Source organism: Elephas maximus, chromosome 15 (genome assembly GCF_024166365.1).
Source record: "Elephas maximus indicus isolate mEleMax1 chromosome 15, mEleMax1 primary haplotype, whole genome shotgun sequence".
NCBI classification, from domain to species: Eukaryota; Metazoa; Chordata; class Mammalia; order Proboscidea; family Elephantidae; genus Elephas; species Elephas maximus.
The window spans coordinates 73,757,085-73,775,340 of record NC_064833.1 but is presented as its reverse complement, the minus strand read 5'-3'; the positions used below and the strand labels follow the sequence as shown (position 1 = coordinate 73,775,340).

The window sequence follows — 18,256 nt, the reverse complement described above, 5'->3', positions numbered from 1 at the left end:
CTGGGTTTCTGTTCAGGGCCACGAAAGAATTTGGAAATGGAAGATAGTGGTATTTGCACATTTTGGACGTAATTCATATCACTGAATTGTACATGTAAAAATAGTTGAAGTGGTAGGTGTTTTATTATGTATATTTCACCACAATAATTTTTTAAAATAAAGGTCAAATAAAACAAAGGGAGAGTGAAGGTTGTTCATGGGGAGGGACATTCCTGGCAGAAAGAGAAGCATGTATTTAAGAAGATATTTCAAAGAAAGAATAAAAATTTGCATTGTTAGTGCATGAGATCTGAAGCAAGTAATAAAGGCAATGAAGATGGAAGTCTAGGTAGCTGTTGAAGTCACAGGGCAGAGGCTAAAGGAATCTTGTAAGCAGGTCATGATCCTGATTGAGGTTGTGTTTCTAAAAGATCACTTGGCATGGAGGATAGAATTGATGTGTATGCATAGCAGCAAGGACAGAGATGATGCCTGGAATAAAGCAATATCAATAGCGATGGAAAGAGGGAGCAGATTTAAGAAACTTTAGAAGAGCATATGACTAGGATGTTGACTGATATGTAGGAAGGATGAGAATAAAGATAAAAGAATGTGTGTGTGTGTGTTTTGCTGTTGTTTGTTTGTTTCTTTATAATCAAGGTGACTGAGTAGTGCCTGTACCTTAGGTAGGAATTACAGAGATGGGGCTGTTTGAGGGTGAAAGAGGAATGTTACATTTCAAACTTTCAGATACCATTGGGACATCCAAGTGGAGCGGGCACCTCTACTCCACTCCCAGTGGTTAAATGTATATATGAATTGGCAATTTTGAGAAAAGGTTGGGTTAGCAATATAGAGAGGCCACTGATGCCTCTTGGAGATTGGTATAAATGGAAACGCCTATAAGTCGAAGGACGCAAATGGAAGTCATGTAGAGAGGGTTATACTAATTCAGCAGAATCAGGAAATCCACCTCTGATGGGCCTGGAGGAGCTATTGTCTCTTCAGTTAGAAGTAGAGCTTAGTTTTTGGAAAAAGTCATTTCTCCCATTTCTTCCAGGCAGTCCTTTGCTGCAGGTGGACATTATCACCAAGATAACATTTAATTTACAATTAATTAATAACATTTAATTTACAGTCTCAGCTTGTGTCATAGGAAGGCCATGTGCTCCAGTACACATCAAGAGTCCCGTGCTCCATTCCTGGGCCTTCTTTTCTTACAATGTATCGTAACGCCCACTGTATTTTCTCTTGCATATTTTTCTGTTCACTGTTGCTCCCTGTTTCTGTAAGCTTTAAAAACCTTAACTGAACTAAATCATGATGTCTTCGTTTTTCAGATTTTAGATTTTATTAATTTACACAACTGCATTAAAAATGATGGGCATTTTGCCATATGCTTAAACTCTCTTGTTGATAGATGGAGAGCTCCCCTGTATTTATTTTTCACAAGTCACTGAGACACAAATGCTTTAGCCAGCAGACTTTCTTTGCATTGGCCTGACCTGTATTTACAAGGTCCCCTCTTGGCCATCACTACCTCATTGTCTTCTAAGCCCTGTTTCACCAGCTTAAACAAGCACATGCATCTGCTCTCAAGGAACACACTGAAGTTGTTGCCTCTTCCAGGCAAAGAAACAAAACAAATAAGTAAACAAAAAAGTTGATATGATAAAATGGAGCCAACCGTGGTTTTTGGCTATAGGATACCAACTGGCTAAACAAATTTAAAAATTCAAAACAGACTTGGCTGGATGAATACACAGTTTCTTGGATACTCATCCAACTGAGTAGGTTCATAACTGACCAAATAAAAGTGGTAATAAGACTTGTTCACATTTGTTCAGCATATGCTGTATGCCAGTTGTTATGCTAAATGTCTTATACGGATTATGTTAGTTACACAGCAGCCCAATAACATAGCACTGTTTTATTCACATTTCACAGATTGGGCTGTTGTAATACCAAGAGATTAAGGAATTTACCCAAAGAAGGAGGAAAATCACTAAAAGTCAAGTTATGATACATGGACCTCATTTCCTATTGTTAGCTATTACATTTGAATATCAATAACACCATGGATGCCATATGTCATGATTTTAAGAAAGCATTCAATAAAGTTTCCTGAAATCCTTGTGGTCAAAATCCAAAAATTTAAAGTAGATATTAGCAAAATGAAGTAAATGCATAATTCCTTGGTCATGCATGGTCAGGCAGTATGAATTAAAGTATTAAGAGACTTTATGATCTTTACTATTTTTATTAAATTTTGTGAAAGATGGTGTCTTAGGCCTTACATAACTCTGTCTTAGCCAGAATATTACTGGCTTCGAATAAAAACATGGAAGAACATGTAACATATTTACAAAGAAGAGAAAACTCTCATTGAATAAGAAACCCAAGATTCAGACTCTCAATAGGCCCATTAGTTTATTGCACGAACGTTTGTTAAGTACCTATGAAATACCAGGCAATGTGATGGGCACTAGAAATAAAGAGTTGAGTGACATGATCTGGCCAAAAAGACTAATAGCCTGCAAAATTAGCAAGTTGTCATTGATGCGATAAATACAGAATTCAAGTTTTGGATTTAAACAATCAACAACAAAAAGACAACCTGGCTTAAAAAAAGGCAACCAACCATAAAATCAAACCGGTTGCCGTCAAGTTGATTCCGACTCATAGCAACCCTACAGGGCAGAGTAGAGGTGCCTCCTACAGTTTCCAGGGAGCACCTGGTAGATGCAAACTGCTGACTTTTTGGTTAGCAGCTGTAGCTCTTAACCACTGTGCCACCAGGGACTTGAATAAACATTTTGCCAAATAGCACATTCACATGGCAAAAAAGTGCATGAAAAGATGCTCATTGTCATTTGTCATTAGGGAAATGCAAATCAAAACCACAGTATTACTTCACCACCACTAAAGTTACTATGGTTTAAAAAACAAACAACAACACAACAAAAAAGGAAAACAACAGGCGTTGGCAAGGATATGGAGAAATAGGAACCCTCATCCGTGATTGGTGGGATTTTAAAGTGATACAGCCACCGCGGAAAACAGCCTGGCTGTTTCTCAAAAAGTTAAACATAGAATTACCATACAATTCAGCAATTCCAAAAAAACTGAAAGCAGGAACACAGATACTTGTGCACCATTGTTCACTGTGGCACTATTCACAATAGTTGAAAGATGGAAACAATCTAAATGGTCATCAGCAGATCAATGGATAAACAAAATGCAGTCTATACATACAATGGAACATTGCTGCCATAAAGAAAAATGAAGTCTTGATGTATGTTTCAACGTAGATGAACCTTGAAAACATTATACTGAGTGAAAAGACACTTTTAAGGGTTAATGAAGGGCCCAAAAGCACTTAAGCTCCTCTCAGGGAATAGCTGTGAATGTTTTTCTTAGACTCTAGGAGAAATATCCTGACTGCAAAATATAAGTGGTTCCCATTAGAGTTTCATGCTTTTAAGAGAAGCATTTCATTAAAATTCTTTCGACTGTTTTTAATCAATTAAAGCTTTGATTAAAAAAGAAGAAAATATGAGAAATACCCTAGGCAATTTGACATTGATAATAGAAACTGAGTTATATACAATAGAATGGAAATTTATTTAGATAATTTCTTAAGCAAAGTTATCAAAATATAAATGTTAAGAAAATATGTACTTGAACAGTGAAAGGACCTGACTACTGTAGACTCTTTCCTTGAAATTCTTTTCCTGAGACTATTTTCAGGTTCTGTATTCCAACCCAAATTATTCTTTTTGCTTTTTATAGTCTGTTGAACTTTTGCTTCAAATCCTGTTGTTACTTCTCTGTATTCCTTTGGAGTACAAACTTCAGACCTATCTTTGCCTCTTGGCAGTCTCCTACTGGGGTTTTGACACTATGCCCCCTTTACTCTTTGCCACAGATCTGAGGGCTGGCCACATCTGCGTAGATGCCCTGCCACAGAGCCCGTGTTAAGCCCTAGGCCTTGTTCCAAAAAAAAGAAGTTAGAGGAAGGAGGCTGATGGCTTTAGTCTGACATGTTGACAGTGAAGTGCCCGTGGGAATTCAGCAGCCAGCTCAGGAAGAAGGTCTGTGCTGGTAATAAAGATAAAAACATCAACTATATGAGTTAGATTACTAATGGAAGTATATCAAGTGAGAAGAAAAGACAGTTCGGCAAAGAACCCTGAAAAAAAGGGATCACAAGGAAGGAGAATGGAAGAGAGAGGAGAGCATTTCAGGAAAGAGAATAGTGTTAACAGAGTCAGTCGTCTGAAAGAAATAAAATCAAGACTGAAAAAATATTTACAGGACCAACAGAACAATTTGGAGGAATGGTCAGGACAGAAATCAGACTGGTGTGCAGTGAGGAACGTGTGGCTGGTGAGAAGGGGAACTTGTGAGGGACAATCTTTTATCCATTGTCTCTAGGAGCTTTCAATCTAAGCTAATTCGTGGAACGAATTGATAAAACTCTCTGGTCTGTTTCTTCATCCATAAAAAAGGAATTTTTAAAAATGGTCTCCAACCACCCTTCTGTGGTAATATAGTAAAACCTGTGAAAGCTGGAACCTGTGTAAGGCAGACACTTGCCAGAGAAGGAAAACTATTTTCCACTAAAACAAATGATAGAAAAGCATAAGACTGCACCCTGTCAAATGCAGAAAACTTGCGAGACCCGGAAAAACAAGGCAGTCCTGTCGAGTTCCTGCTCTCACAGGTTTCACTCTATTTTATCATTCTAGGAGTCCAAATTGACTGTTGAGAAGGAACCAAATCCTAACAGGCTAAGCTGTATCTGACTGTCATTTTAACGTCCTGCCCGTATTGTGCCATCTCTACAGTTGCCTTTGCAAATTTGCTCTGCCTTTCACATACTGCAAGCAGTACGGTACCTGTCTTTGTGTTGCATTATTGTATCGTTTCAGAAGTTCAGGGCTATCATGGCTTACTTAAATTCCTAGTTTGTTTCCACAATTAGAAAGGATGTGCCACATTATTTTGAAACACTAATTAAAAGGAAAAAAAAACATGGAAAAGATACTTGTTTTACAAATAGAACTTTTTTTTTTTTTAACATTAGGTTGTTAAAGGTTGCTTCTAAAACTTTTTTTATACATCTCTTTTGCATCCCAGGTATTGCAATTTCAGATGAACTTGATAAGGTAAGTTGACTGTACATCTAATAACAGAAAATATAGATCTTACAATTTAGTCCACTGTCTAAATTCAGAGGTTTCTGAATCATATAAAAAGTTCAAATATTTATTTGGAAAACCATGCTAACATTTAAAAATTTTAGAGTTCTGTGTTTAGATTCTTTTATGAAAACTATTGCACAAAATATGTCGCATCACCTACACTTTTCACTCAAGATCTTTAGAATTTGGTTAGAGAAAACTGAATCACTGGATTAAAAAAAAGAAAACTAATAACACTATATTATGTAAATTATTCGGATCTACATGGTGATGATGATGATGATAGGGAAGACGGTTGTACTTTTCTACAAATACCCTCTGGAAACTTTAATTAGTAAGTTTTTTTTTTTTTTTGAATTTCCAAGACGCCAAGAGAAAATTGGGGTAATAGTTGTGAAGGTGGTGAGCAGTGGTATGATATGGAATGTATTTTAAAGGTGATGTCAGTGGAACTTGCCAATGGATGGGGTGGGAGGGACTGTAGAAGAAATCAGTCAGTAATGATTCTAAGACTGCAAGACAAGCAAAGGAGTAAAAAGAGGTGCCGTTACCAAAATGGAGAAAACTGAGCAAAGAGAAAATTTGGCAGTTGGGGATAGAATCAAGTGTTCTCTTTTGGATAGTTTACTTTGAGTTGCCTGTTGGACATGTTTATATGAGTTGTTGTGTGTAGTAGAAATTTGATTTAGAGCTATAAATTTAGGAACCATTGGAACAGAGATTCTCAAATTCTTGGTCTCAAGAAGCTTTTATGTATTTGAGTTATATCTATCCATATTTTCCATGTTAGAAATTAAAACTGATAAAAAATTTATATGTATATTCATTTTAAAATACCAGTGATAAATCTACTACATGTTAACAGAAATAGCAATTTTTATTGAAAAACCATATTTAAAAATACTGGGGAAAAAAATCATTGCTTAGAGTTTTGAAAATCTCTTGAATGCTTGGTTTAATTGACAACTGTTAGATTTTCATATCTTTTTATAAATTCAGTCTGTTATGATGTGTTATTTGGTTGGGAAAAAATTCTGATATCAGATATGCTGTTGGAAAAGAGAGGATCATCCGGAAATAAATATTTCCTAATATTTGCCTTCATAAGTAGTTGGTAAGCATCCATCCCAATCATCTCTCTAAACAGAACATATTGAAATTTGACTTGGTGACTAGATGTATAGATAGAAAAACGACGACAACAAAACACCATAGAAAGTATTTTACAAAAAACAGGATCATATGATATTTTAAATAATCACTAAAATGTAATAATTATTTTATGAAAACAATAAGTTTAATATTCTTCCCCTCTGAATAGAAATTTTGTATCATGAAAATGTATTTCTGATTCACTAAATAAATAACATTTAAGAACGTCCTCTTGAATATCAGCTCCTTTCAATAAGTCATCGTATCCTCCTCCCTCTCACTTATTTCTTCCCAGCACAGGCACACAAGGGAATTTTATTTAACTAATTTTTTTTTTTTAAGTTGTACTAAGCTATGAATTTTTATTTAGTTACCTAATATTTCCATTTTTTAAGACTTTAAAATATGTGTTGTTAAAATGTATTGCACATCTATTGTTTTTTCTTTTTACTGATGGAGAGACCAGCAGTTTCTATAAACTATTATTGAAAAAGTATTTGTATCAGTGCAAAAAATTTCCCACTCACTCGTCTAATTTTGGAAGGTATCAGATAATACAAGGAGCCCTGGTGGCTCAATGATTAAGCACTCTGCTGCTAACTAAAAGGACAGTGGTTGGAAACCACCAGATGCTTTGTAAGGGAAAGATGTGGCAATGTGCTTCTGTAAAGATTACAGCCTTGGAAACCCTGTGGGACAGTTCTCTGTTCGATAGGGTTGCTATTTATTGGAATCGACTTGGCAGCAATGGTTTTTGCGTTTTACCAGGTAATACAGGGAAACACAAGCTTCTGGAAACCATGGCAAGAAAAGCCAGGTTCAGGTGCAACACAGACTCTCTAGCCAAAAAAAAAAACAAAGCCTGCCTGAAAATCAGCCTTGGATGAGGAGGTGAACCTGTCCCCATAGCACCCTCTGGTGGACATGAAATTTCACAGCCCAATATTTTGGTTTTTCATCGCGTTAGATAAAGTGAATCTCAGGCAGTTACTAAAAAAAAAAAAAAAAAGAAACCCAGTTAAATAGAGTGATTTTCAGTTTGTACTGACCTGGAGCCTGTGACTGTAATGTAATATTAAAAATAAATACAATTTCTTCTCTCTTTTAATCTTCTCTTAAAAATTTTGAGAGTTCAATACAGGTATATTTTTTATAAACTTTATACAGTACTGATCTTTTATAGCCTAATTCACTTATCATTTCGTTGAAATCATTTTTTTCTGTGACCTTTAAAGTTAGTTTATGAATCTGAAGAAAGGTAGTAAGAATTAATTCTGCTTGAATTGAAAAAATAAGGGATTAATGTTATTTTTAAATTGTAGGGATTTTATCAATTCCTTAAAAAAAAAAACTTTGTTTTTTTTACTTGTAAGTGTTTTACTTTCCTCCCTTAGCTACTGTATTATCTTTCTATTGCTGCTGTAACAGATTGAAACAACACAAAATGATAATCTTACAGTTTTGTAGGTTGAAGCTCAACACTAGTCTCACTGAGCTAAAACCAAGGTGTTGGCAGGGCTCGTGCCTTTCTCGAGGTTCTAGAGGAGAATCAGCCATAAAAGTTTCTCACTCTAAGGAATCATGTGATCAGTGTAGGCCTACCTGAATAATCCAGGATAATATCCCCATTTCACAACCTTTACTGTTAGTCACATCTGCAGAATCCCGTTTGCCACGTAATGTAACATACTCTCAGGTTCTGGAGACCTGGATGTGGATATATTGGGAAGGTCATTATTTGCCTACCTCAGTCACCATCCAAGTTCAGACAGTATTACCTTTCATACCTGTGTAGAGTTCTTTAAGCTCTAATGATTCCAGTTCATCCTTCAAAATGTCATACACTAGACATGATGGTTCTGCTTCACTAGGAAAGTGCAACCCTTGCTTCAACTTATGTGAATGTTGGAGGCTTATGAACTCATTCTTCTCTGAGCATTGCCTCAATCCAGTGACTGCCATGGTGCCCAGAGGTGCCTGTGTTGGCCCTTGGCCAACGACTGACTAATACGAGGTTCAGAGATGTCATTCACAGTCCAGGGTTCCCCATGGGATCAGGCCAACAGATTTCAGGTGAACACACGTCTCTGCCTAGCTTCTCTCCCTGTCCTTCTCTTTAGAGATTTCACCTGAGAGCACCTCCCTCAATGAATCACTCTCTCAACCTCTTGTCCTAGGCAGCCCTATCTAAGACATGCCATGAGAGGAATCTTCCTAAATTAGAATTCTGCTCAAAACTATTTCATGATTCCCTAAACCAAAACCAAACCGTTGCTGTCAAGTTGACTCCCACTCATGGCGACTCCATGTGTGTCAGAGAAGAGCTGTGCTCCATAGGGTCTTCAGTGGCTGATCTTTCAGAAGTAGATCGCCAGACCTTTTTTCTGAGGTGCCTCTGGGTGGATCTCCATGTGATCTCCGGCATCGTTTCCATCACCAAGGCTATATTTTCCAATTACTGATCCATCTGCTTTGTTTCCAGTTTTTGCATTCCAATCACCAGTAATTATCAATGCATCCCGATTGCGTGTTTTATCAATTTCAGACTGCAGAAGTTGGTAAAAGTCTTCAGTTTCTTCATCTTTGGCCTTAGTGGTTGGTGCGTAAGTTTGAATAATAGTCATATTAATTGGTCTTCCTTATATGCGTATAGATATTATCTTATCACTGATAGCGTTGTACTTCAGGATAGATCTTGAAATGTTCTTTTTGGTGATGAAGATGAATGTGACACCATTCCTCTTCAAGTTGTCATTCCCAGTATAGTAGATCATATGATTGTCTGATTCATATGGCCGATACCAGTCCGTTTCAGCTCACTGCTGCCTAGGATATTGATGCTTATGCATTCCATTGCATTTTTGACAGTTTCCAATTTTCCTAGGTTCATACTTTGTACATTCTACGTTCCAATTGTTAATGGATGTTTGCAGGTGTTTCTTTTCATTTTGAGTCATGCCACATCAGCAAATGAAGGTCCCAAAAGGTGACTCCGTCCATGTCATTAAGGTCGATTCTACTTTGAGGAAGCAGCTCTTCCCCAGTCATCTTTTGAGTGCCTTCCAACCTGAGGGCTCATCTTCTGGCACTATATCAGACAGTGTTCCGCTCTTATTCGCAAGGTTTTCAATGTCTAATTCTTTTCAGAACTAGACCGCCAGACCCTTCTTGCTAGTCTGTCTTAGTCTGGAAGCTCAACTGAAACGTGTCTCTCATGGGTAACCCTGCTGGTTTTGAATACCGGTGACATAGTTTTCCAGAGTCACAGCAACACACAAGCCACCGTATTAGGACAGACTGACAGACGTGGGGGGGGGTGGCTATTGACTTAGACAGAGGTAATATGTCATAATGCAAGCAAAAAGTCCAGTGAGAACAAATACACAGAAAATTTCAAGAATGAGGTACAGGACCAAAAATGCATTGCTGTTGACTCATTTCTGACTCATAGTGACCCTATAGGACAGAGTAGAACTGTCCTATAGGGTTTCCAAGGAGCAGCTGGTAGATTCCAACTTCCGACCTTTTGGTTAGCTTTCAACCACTGCCACCAGAGCTCCCAAATGTTCTAAAAGATACATTTTAGAGTATTTAGAACAATCACCAGCCTGTGTATCTTTTAGAAAACTTATCAGAAATACTGCTGTCTTTTGTTGTTGTTATGTGTTGAATGATATAGTTATTTTCAGTTTCTCTTTCTTGAGTTATTGTTAGTTGCTGTCAACTTGGCCCCTGACTCATGGCAAGCCCATGCACCGTGATATCCATAGGGTTTTCATTGGCTGATTTTTTGGAAGTAGGTTGCCAGGCCTTTCTTTTAGTCTTTCTTAGTCTGGAAACTCCACAGAAGCCTATTCAGAGTCATAGCAACACACAAACCTCCACTGACAGATGGTGGTGCCTGTGCATGAGGTGCGTTGGCCAGAATTGAACTTGGGTCTCCCTCATGGAAGGTGAGAATTCTGATAGAAAGGTAGGTTAGGCAGATAGATAGATAATACCCACCAAACCCAGTGCCCTCAAGATAGATAATAATAATAATAATAAATAGCTAACCTTTATTTAGCACTTACTATATTCCAGACCCTGGTAGGCATGTCATATAGATTATGCCACTTTATCTTAACAACAGTGAAAAAGCTAACATTTATTCAGAACTTACTATGTGTCCTGGTGGCACAGTGGTTAAGAGCTTGGCTGTTAACCAAAACGGTCAGCAGTTCGAATCCATCAGCTGCCCTTTGGGAACTCTATGGGGAAGTTCTCCTATGTCCTATAGGGTCGCTATGAGTTGAAATTGACTTGATGGCAGTGGGTTTGGTTTGGTTTTTGATTTACTATGTGCCAGACTAAAAAAACCAAACCCATTGCTATCAAGTCGATTCCACCTCATAGCGACCCTAAGAACAGAGTAGAACTGCCCCATACAGTTTTCATTCTAAATTACTTACCTGTATTATCTCACTTAATATTTTCTAATATCCTGTGAAGTGGGGACTATTATCCCGATTTGGTAGATGAGAAAATTGGACAAAGAATGTGATGGTTAAGATTGTGTGTCAACTTGGCAGGGCCATGGTTCTCAGTGTTTTGGCAGTTGTATAATGTTGTGATCACTTCCTTGTTGAAATTTGATATGTGATCACCCCCATGAAAGAATCTGCTGAGTGGTACCAGTGGGCACAGGGCATGTGGCGGCTTACCACCCCCCTCAGCCTTCATATCTCTGTCCTCCGTGGCCTACTCTCTTCCTGCTCACCTTGCCAAAGCTTTTGGCTTATTCTGGATCCTGCAGCTGCCTCTTGTTCATCTGACCTCTGGTTCTTGGGACTTGAGCTAGCAGCTTACATGCTGATCTTGGGATTCATCAATCTTCACAGCCTGTGAGCAAGAGTCCTGCTCTCCGACCTGCTGATCTTGGGGTCACCAGCCCCTGCAGCTACCTGAATCAGAAAAAGCGTTGAGGTCTTGCCTACTGATCTTGGGATTCGTCAACCTTTAAAGCCTGTGAACAAGAGCCCTGCTTTCCGACCTGCTTGAGTTCACCAGCCCCTGCAGCTGCATGAATCAGGAGAAATCTCTATCCTGATCCACAAACTTGGGATGTTCCAGCCTTTACAGTTGTGTGAGCCGTTTCCTTATATAAATCTCTCTCTATATATATGTATTTATATGCTTGACTGGTTTTGCTTCTCTAGAGAATCTAGCGTAAGACAGAGAGGTTAATAATTTTTTACTAGAGGTCATATAAATAAAATGTTGAAGTGGAACATAAACTCAGGAAGATTAACTTCCTAGCCCATGGTTGGTATTATTATTCACCAGTTTAAAAGATGGAGAAAACAAGAGCTCTTATAGTTTAATAAATTCCCCCTTGGTCCCAAAGTAAGTGGAAGAGCCGGACCTCAATTCTAGGCCATCTGTAGTCCAGAATCTATACTCTCAACCTCTGCCCTGGATTAAGTCCATAAAGTCCCTATCAAAGTGCCTGGTGCAGAGTAATCACTCAATAATGGCTATTTTATTATTATAAGCTCTTGTTTCACAGTGTCTACTCTTGTTTAACCTGTATTAAGCCTTTGGTAAATAATTACTAAATAAATAATTAGCCAGTATTTGCTAAAGTTATTTTTTTTTTTTGTCGTTTGATCAAGTGGCTTTCCCTTTTGTGGCCTCTTTCCATTCTCCTCTCATTGAGACATGCTCTCTGGGTTATTTTATTATATTAAGAGGTCATATTTTCATATATTGTAATCTAGAAAAACAATTAATATGGTGTAGTATTCATGGTTGTAAATAATGTTTCAACATGAAAGTTAAATATATATAAGACCTTGTTAAAGACCAGATAGGCAGGTAATAATAGACTGCATTTAACAAGCATGTAGTGTGGCAGGCACGGTGCTACGTGCTCTTTGTACATTTTCTCATTTGCACTCACAACAGTCCTATGAGAAAGCTCTTGTTATCCCTATTTTACACATAAGAAAATTTAAGCCTAGAGAGCTTGGCAACTTGAGCAAAATTACAGCTCTAGAATATACTGCAGAATTCATATACGAATACAAATTTAACTCCAAAACACTATGTTATCTTGCTTCACTAAAAAGCTCAAAGACAGCGTATATTATTTCAGGCTGGTTATATGTATAACGGAACCCTGGCGGCACTGTGGTTAAGCATCCAGCTGCTAACCAAAAGGTTGGCAGTTCAAATCTACCAGCTGGTCCTTAGAAACCCTATAGGGCAGTTCTACTCTAACCTATAGTGTCACTACAGGATCCCTATGAGTTGGAATCGACTTTACGGCAATGGTTTTTTTTTTTTTTTAATTTTGACATATGTGTAACAGTGAAATCCAGTGCAGATATCATGTGCCCTGGGCTTTCCAGCTACTTGATGGCTGCCTTGCTAAGCATACCAATATAAGGGATGGAATCTTAATTCCCTTGAAGTAAGGATACCTTTTTATCAGATAGTTTTGTTCTGCTATTCACTTTCCATTTCTATTAATTTCTCTGCAGGCAAACAAATCTGGATTCTATTTCTGCAGGCAAACAAATTTGGATTCTATTGCTTTTTTTTTTTTTTGGTCATCAATTGGGCAATGGCTTTAGGATTTTCTATACCTAGAAGGAAATACTTAAATTGTTACAATCCCTTTGTCTTGCTAGTGTGTTCTCGACCGTCTTGCCCACCTACATGTGACCTACATGTGCATCACATGATATTTTTTGGAGTCTATAGGTTCTAATAGTTAGAAGGATAACCATGTATCTTTTGCCATACACTCTGCCAACACTGTTGTTATTCATGTTTGTTTTAAAAACATGTCTCTCAAAAATAAATCTGGCAAGTCCCAATCAAGGAAAAATATTTGCAACTTACACAGCAGACAAAGTTGAACATCTCTAACCATGGGGAGCTTCTAAAATTAGAGAATAAAAAGGCCTAAATCCCATTAAAAACAGGCCATATCAGCAGATTGATTGCCAAAAATAATGAAAATGCTTTTTAACTATAGGAAAAGATGCCCAGCCTTGCTCAAAATGAGAGAAATGCAAGTTAATTTCAGATAAACATGATAAGGTAAGTTGAGCTATATACATAAAAAAAAAAAAAACTAATGAAAATACAGATCTTATATTTCATTGCATTGTCTAAATTCAAAAGTCTCTGACCATCAGATTAAACACCACTGCTCACCTATTAGATTTACGAATATCCCTATGTTCCTCAAAATAGTGTGTTGGCAAGGCTGTGGGGAAACAGACACTTTCGCACATTACTGGTGATGCAAAATAGTATAAACCTATGGAGGGACATTTTGCAGTATCTGGAAAATTATATACGCAGTTATCTTTTAATTAACCGATCCTACTTCTACGACTCTATTACAAGAACACACTGGCAAAAAATATGAAAAGATATATAAATGTGGCAATTATTGTTGTGCTAGCGTAAAAGCCTAGCCATCATCCGTCTGTCACTGGCTTGTGTGTTGTTATAATGCTGAACAGGTTTCTGTGGAGCTTCCGGACTAAGACGGACTAGGAAGAAAGGCCACCTGGAGATCTACTTCTGAAAATCAGCCAGTAAAAACCGTATGGGTCATAACAGTCATGAGGATGGGGCAGGAACAGGCAGTGTTTTGTTCCTTTGTGCATGGGGTTGTCATGAGTCAGGAGCTGACTCATGGGCAGCTAACAACAACAATTTTAATAGAAAAAAGAGTAAAGCAACCAAATGAACAATAAGAGAGGAACACTGATAACTTAGAGTACGTCCACATAATAGACACTCTACAACCATAAAAATGAAATAATATATAAGAAAATATCCTTTGTACATACATATTTGGGAGGGAGAAAAAGAAATCAATAAAGCAAAGTGCCAAACAAAATGATAAAGCAAAATGTCAACCAATGATGTTGATACCAACACATTAGCATTTGGGCAATCTGAGTGAAGGATACACAGGAATTCTTTGTATTTCTTTGGCAACTTTTCTTTAAGTCTGAAATTATGTCAAAATAAAATATTAAGAAATAAATGTTTCTTAGCTCTGTCCACTGTTACCAACCTAATAGCAATGAGTACCCCTAGTGTTCAGATTGTGGTCTGTAGACATTATTTCCTGTTAAAAGGAATCAGAATCCCTTGCAATAATGTCTGATTCTAGGTCTGGAGCAAGGAATATACAAAATAAGCCTGAAATATCTTGTTATATCTGAAAGCAAGAATACTATCAAAGATCACTAGGCTTGTATCAAAAGAGCTCAGGAGCCAACTTAAATAGTCTCCTCCTGGGAAGAGCTATGCTAATTTAAACATGAATAAGAAGAATAACTGCAGTGCAATGGGTTATATTAAATATTTTTAAGTGTTCATAAAAAACTTCATCGATAACGCTTCAAGACAGGAAGATGTGGCAGTCTGTTTCCGTAAAGATTACAGCCTTGGAAACCCTATGGGGCATTTCTGCTTTGACCTATAGGATCGCCGCGAGTGGGGATTGACTCGACAGCATGGGTTTGGTTTTTATACACGTGAGCTTTAGGATAATCAAATATTTGATAATGGGAGGTCTCTCTTTATAGAAATATTCCAGCAAATAAATGAAGATGGATCGGTAAAATTAGACGGTCATCGCTGGCAATTCCTAGTGAATTAATGGATCTAAGCAGATAATTACCAACATCACTAGAAGGGAGTCAGTGGAACATTATGTGTCTCCTAGATGAAACCATAACCATTTTCTCTGAAGTAGTATCAGCAAAAACAACAAAACCCACTTTAATTCACATCTAACTACTAATTTACAAAAATTACAAGGGACAAAGGAACATTTCAAACCACATCACAAGGATGAAAAAGAAAAAATCCAGACTGTGGGAAAGTCATAGGACAAACAACTCAGTTTTTTTTGGAAAAAAAAAAAAAGTAGTTGGAGGAAGAGAATCTATAGACGAAAAGAAACAGAAGAAGACTATTCAGTCAGTGGCAAAACGTGGAGCCTTGCTTAGAACCTGATTCTTTTGAACAAACTGAGATGGCTTTCCCGAGATTATCAGGGACATTTGAAAACTGATGAGATGCTTGTAATTAACTAATTTTTGTTAAGTTATTTTAGGCATGATAATGGTATTGTTCTTGTTATTTTTAGAAAGCGTTCTTAATTTTTTAGAGCTACATATTGTCGTGTTTGCAAATGATATGATATGGTGAATGGGATTTGTTTCCACGTAGTTTGAGCGGGGAAGGGGGAGACAGAAAGCATGTGGGTGTGGGTAAAGATGCGATAAGTTGCCCCAGAAGTGGATCATTGTTGAAGGAGTGAGGTGGGAACAGAAAGGCTTTGTTTTGCTATTCTTCCTACTTTTGTAGTAGTATGAAAATTTCCATAATAAAAAGCAAAATGTTTTAGATCGTGGGTAGGAGGGAAGCGAGGGCGGTGAGACCATCTCATATACTTTGGATATATGATCAGGAGGGACCAATCCCTGGACATGGGCATCGTGCTTGGTAAAGTAGAGGGTCAGCGAAAGAGAGGAAGACCCTCAACGAGATGGATTGACACAGTGGTTGCAATAATGGGCTCAAGCATAACAACAATTGTGAGAATGGCACAGGACTGGGCAGTGTTTCGTTCTGTTACACATAGTGTCACTATGAATCAGAACACAGGAGGGTAGGAAAGATGCATGGGAAGAGGGCAGGAGGAATACTATTGGGCATTCATTAGGGCCAGCAAATATGCTAGGTGCTTCTGATATGTTACATTTAATTTAGTTCTCACAATAGTCCAATGAGGTAGTTACACTTTTTCTGTTTTATAAATAGGGAAACTGAGGCTGTAGTTAAGTGATTAGCTTAAGGTTTCAAAACTAGACTTTATAGAGCTGGAATAAAAATACTCATCTCCTGCCTTCTGAACCCAGATCTGTCTGATTCCAATCAGTGTTCTTTGCCTTACATCATATGTACACCATCTACACCGTAGATGGTAAAGTTTGAAAATTGATTTAATGGATTTAAAAAAATATTTCATTATTTTTTTTTGTTGTTGTCATTGAGAATATATATGTGACAAAACCATGTACCAATTCACGTTTGTACAGGTACAATTCAGTGACACTGATTACATTCTTTGAGTTGTGCAACTGTTCTCATCTTCCTGGTCTGAGCTGTTTCTCCCCCATTAACATAAACTCACTGCCCCATAAGTTTCCTGTCTGATCTTTCAAGTTGCTGTTGTCAATTTGATCCCCTATAGATAGGTCTTAGAAGAGCACAGTGCTCAAGACAGACATTCTTTACTAGTTAAGACTTAGGAGATATTTTTGGTTTAACGTTTAAAATTTGTCTTAGGGCAGTAGTTTCAGGGGTTCGTCCAGCCTCCGTGGCTCCAGAATGTCTGGATTCCATGTGAATTTGAAATTCTGTCCTGGTTTTTTTTTTCCACTTTTGATGAAAATTCTTGTGTAGAATCGTTGATCAAAATGTTTAGTAATGTTATCTGGATACCATCTAGTTCTTCTGGTCTCATGGCAAAGGAGGCAGTTCACATAGGCAATTAGCCACATATTCCATTTTTCCCTCCCATTCCTGACTCTCCTTCTTCCTCTGTTGCTCCAGGTGAATAGACACTAGTTGTTGTGCCTTGGATGGCCACTTGCAAGTTGAATAGGAAAAAGTTGTGTGATAGATATATTTACAACAACGACAAAAAAAAAAAAAAAAAAAGCATCTGCTGAGGCTGCTTATGTACAACTAAATACCTCAAGGGATTTGGTTCCTTGGTTTGGAGGTTTAGGGTCATGACTTCATGGGATTCCCCAGTTAATGGCCTAATAATGTGTTTAGCCTTTTGTTCTACCTTCTAGTTCATTGTGTAATGCATTATTTTTAACAGTTTTATTAAGATATAATTCATGTGTCATAAAATTCACCCATTTAAAATGTACCAATCAGTGGGTTTTAGTCTATTCATGGACCTGTGCAGCCATCACCACAATCTATGTTTAAAACATTTTCATTTTTCACAAAAGAAATCTATTACAGTTACTTCTAATTCTTCCCCACACCCGCATGCCCTAGGTCACCACTGATTGACTCTCGGTCTCTATAGATTTACCTATTCCGGTTGTTTCATGTAAATGGAATGATACAATAAGTGATATTTTTTAATTTTTTAATTTTTATTGTGCTTTAAGCAAAAGTTTACAAATCAAGTCAGTCTCTCATACAAAAATTTATATACACTTTGCTATATACTCCTAGGTGCTCTTCCCCTAATGAGATAGTACACTCCTCCCCACCCTGTATTCCCCGTGTCCATTCAGCCAGCTTCCGTCTCTGTCTGCCTTCTCATCTTCCCTCCAGACAGGAGCTGCCCACATAGTCTCATGTGTCTACTTGATCCAAGAAGCTCACTCCTCTCCAGTATCATTTTCTATCTTAGAGTCCAGTCCCATCCCTGTCTGAAGAGTTGGCTTTGGGAATGGTTCCTGCCTTGGGCTAACAGAAGGTCTGGGGACCATGTCCTCTGGGGTCCTTCAAGTCTCAGTCAGACCATTAAGTCTGGTCTTTTAGTCAGAATTTGAGGTTTGCACACCACAGCTCTCCTGGTCCATCCGGGATTCTCTATTGTGTTCCCTGTCAGGGCAATCATCGGTTGTAGCTGGGCACCATCTGTGGTCTCAGGATGATGTAGTCTCTGATTTATGTGGCCCTAATAAGTAGGTATTTTGTGTGTGGCTTCCTTCACTTAAGATAATGTTTCAAGATTCATCTATATTTTAGCGTGTATCAGTACTTTATTCCTTTTTGTTGCTGAATAATATTCCGTTGTGTGGATATACCGCATTTTATATACATTTATATCCATTCATCAGTTGATGGACATTTGTGTTGTT

General features: G+C 37.7%; 1 protein-coding gene across 1 annotated transcript in view; it reads left to right on the top strand.

The window, feature by feature from the left end:
* Nucleotides 1–18,256, top strand: part of C15H8orf34 (chromosome 15 C8orf34 homolog) — a 520,738-nt gene that overhangs the window by 169,430 nt on the left and 333,052 nt on the right. Inside the window, 1 exon segment of the mRNA XM_049853855.1 lies at nt 5,122–5,150. Within this exon segment, the coding sequence (XP_049709812.1) occupies nt 5,122–5,150 (29 nt within the window).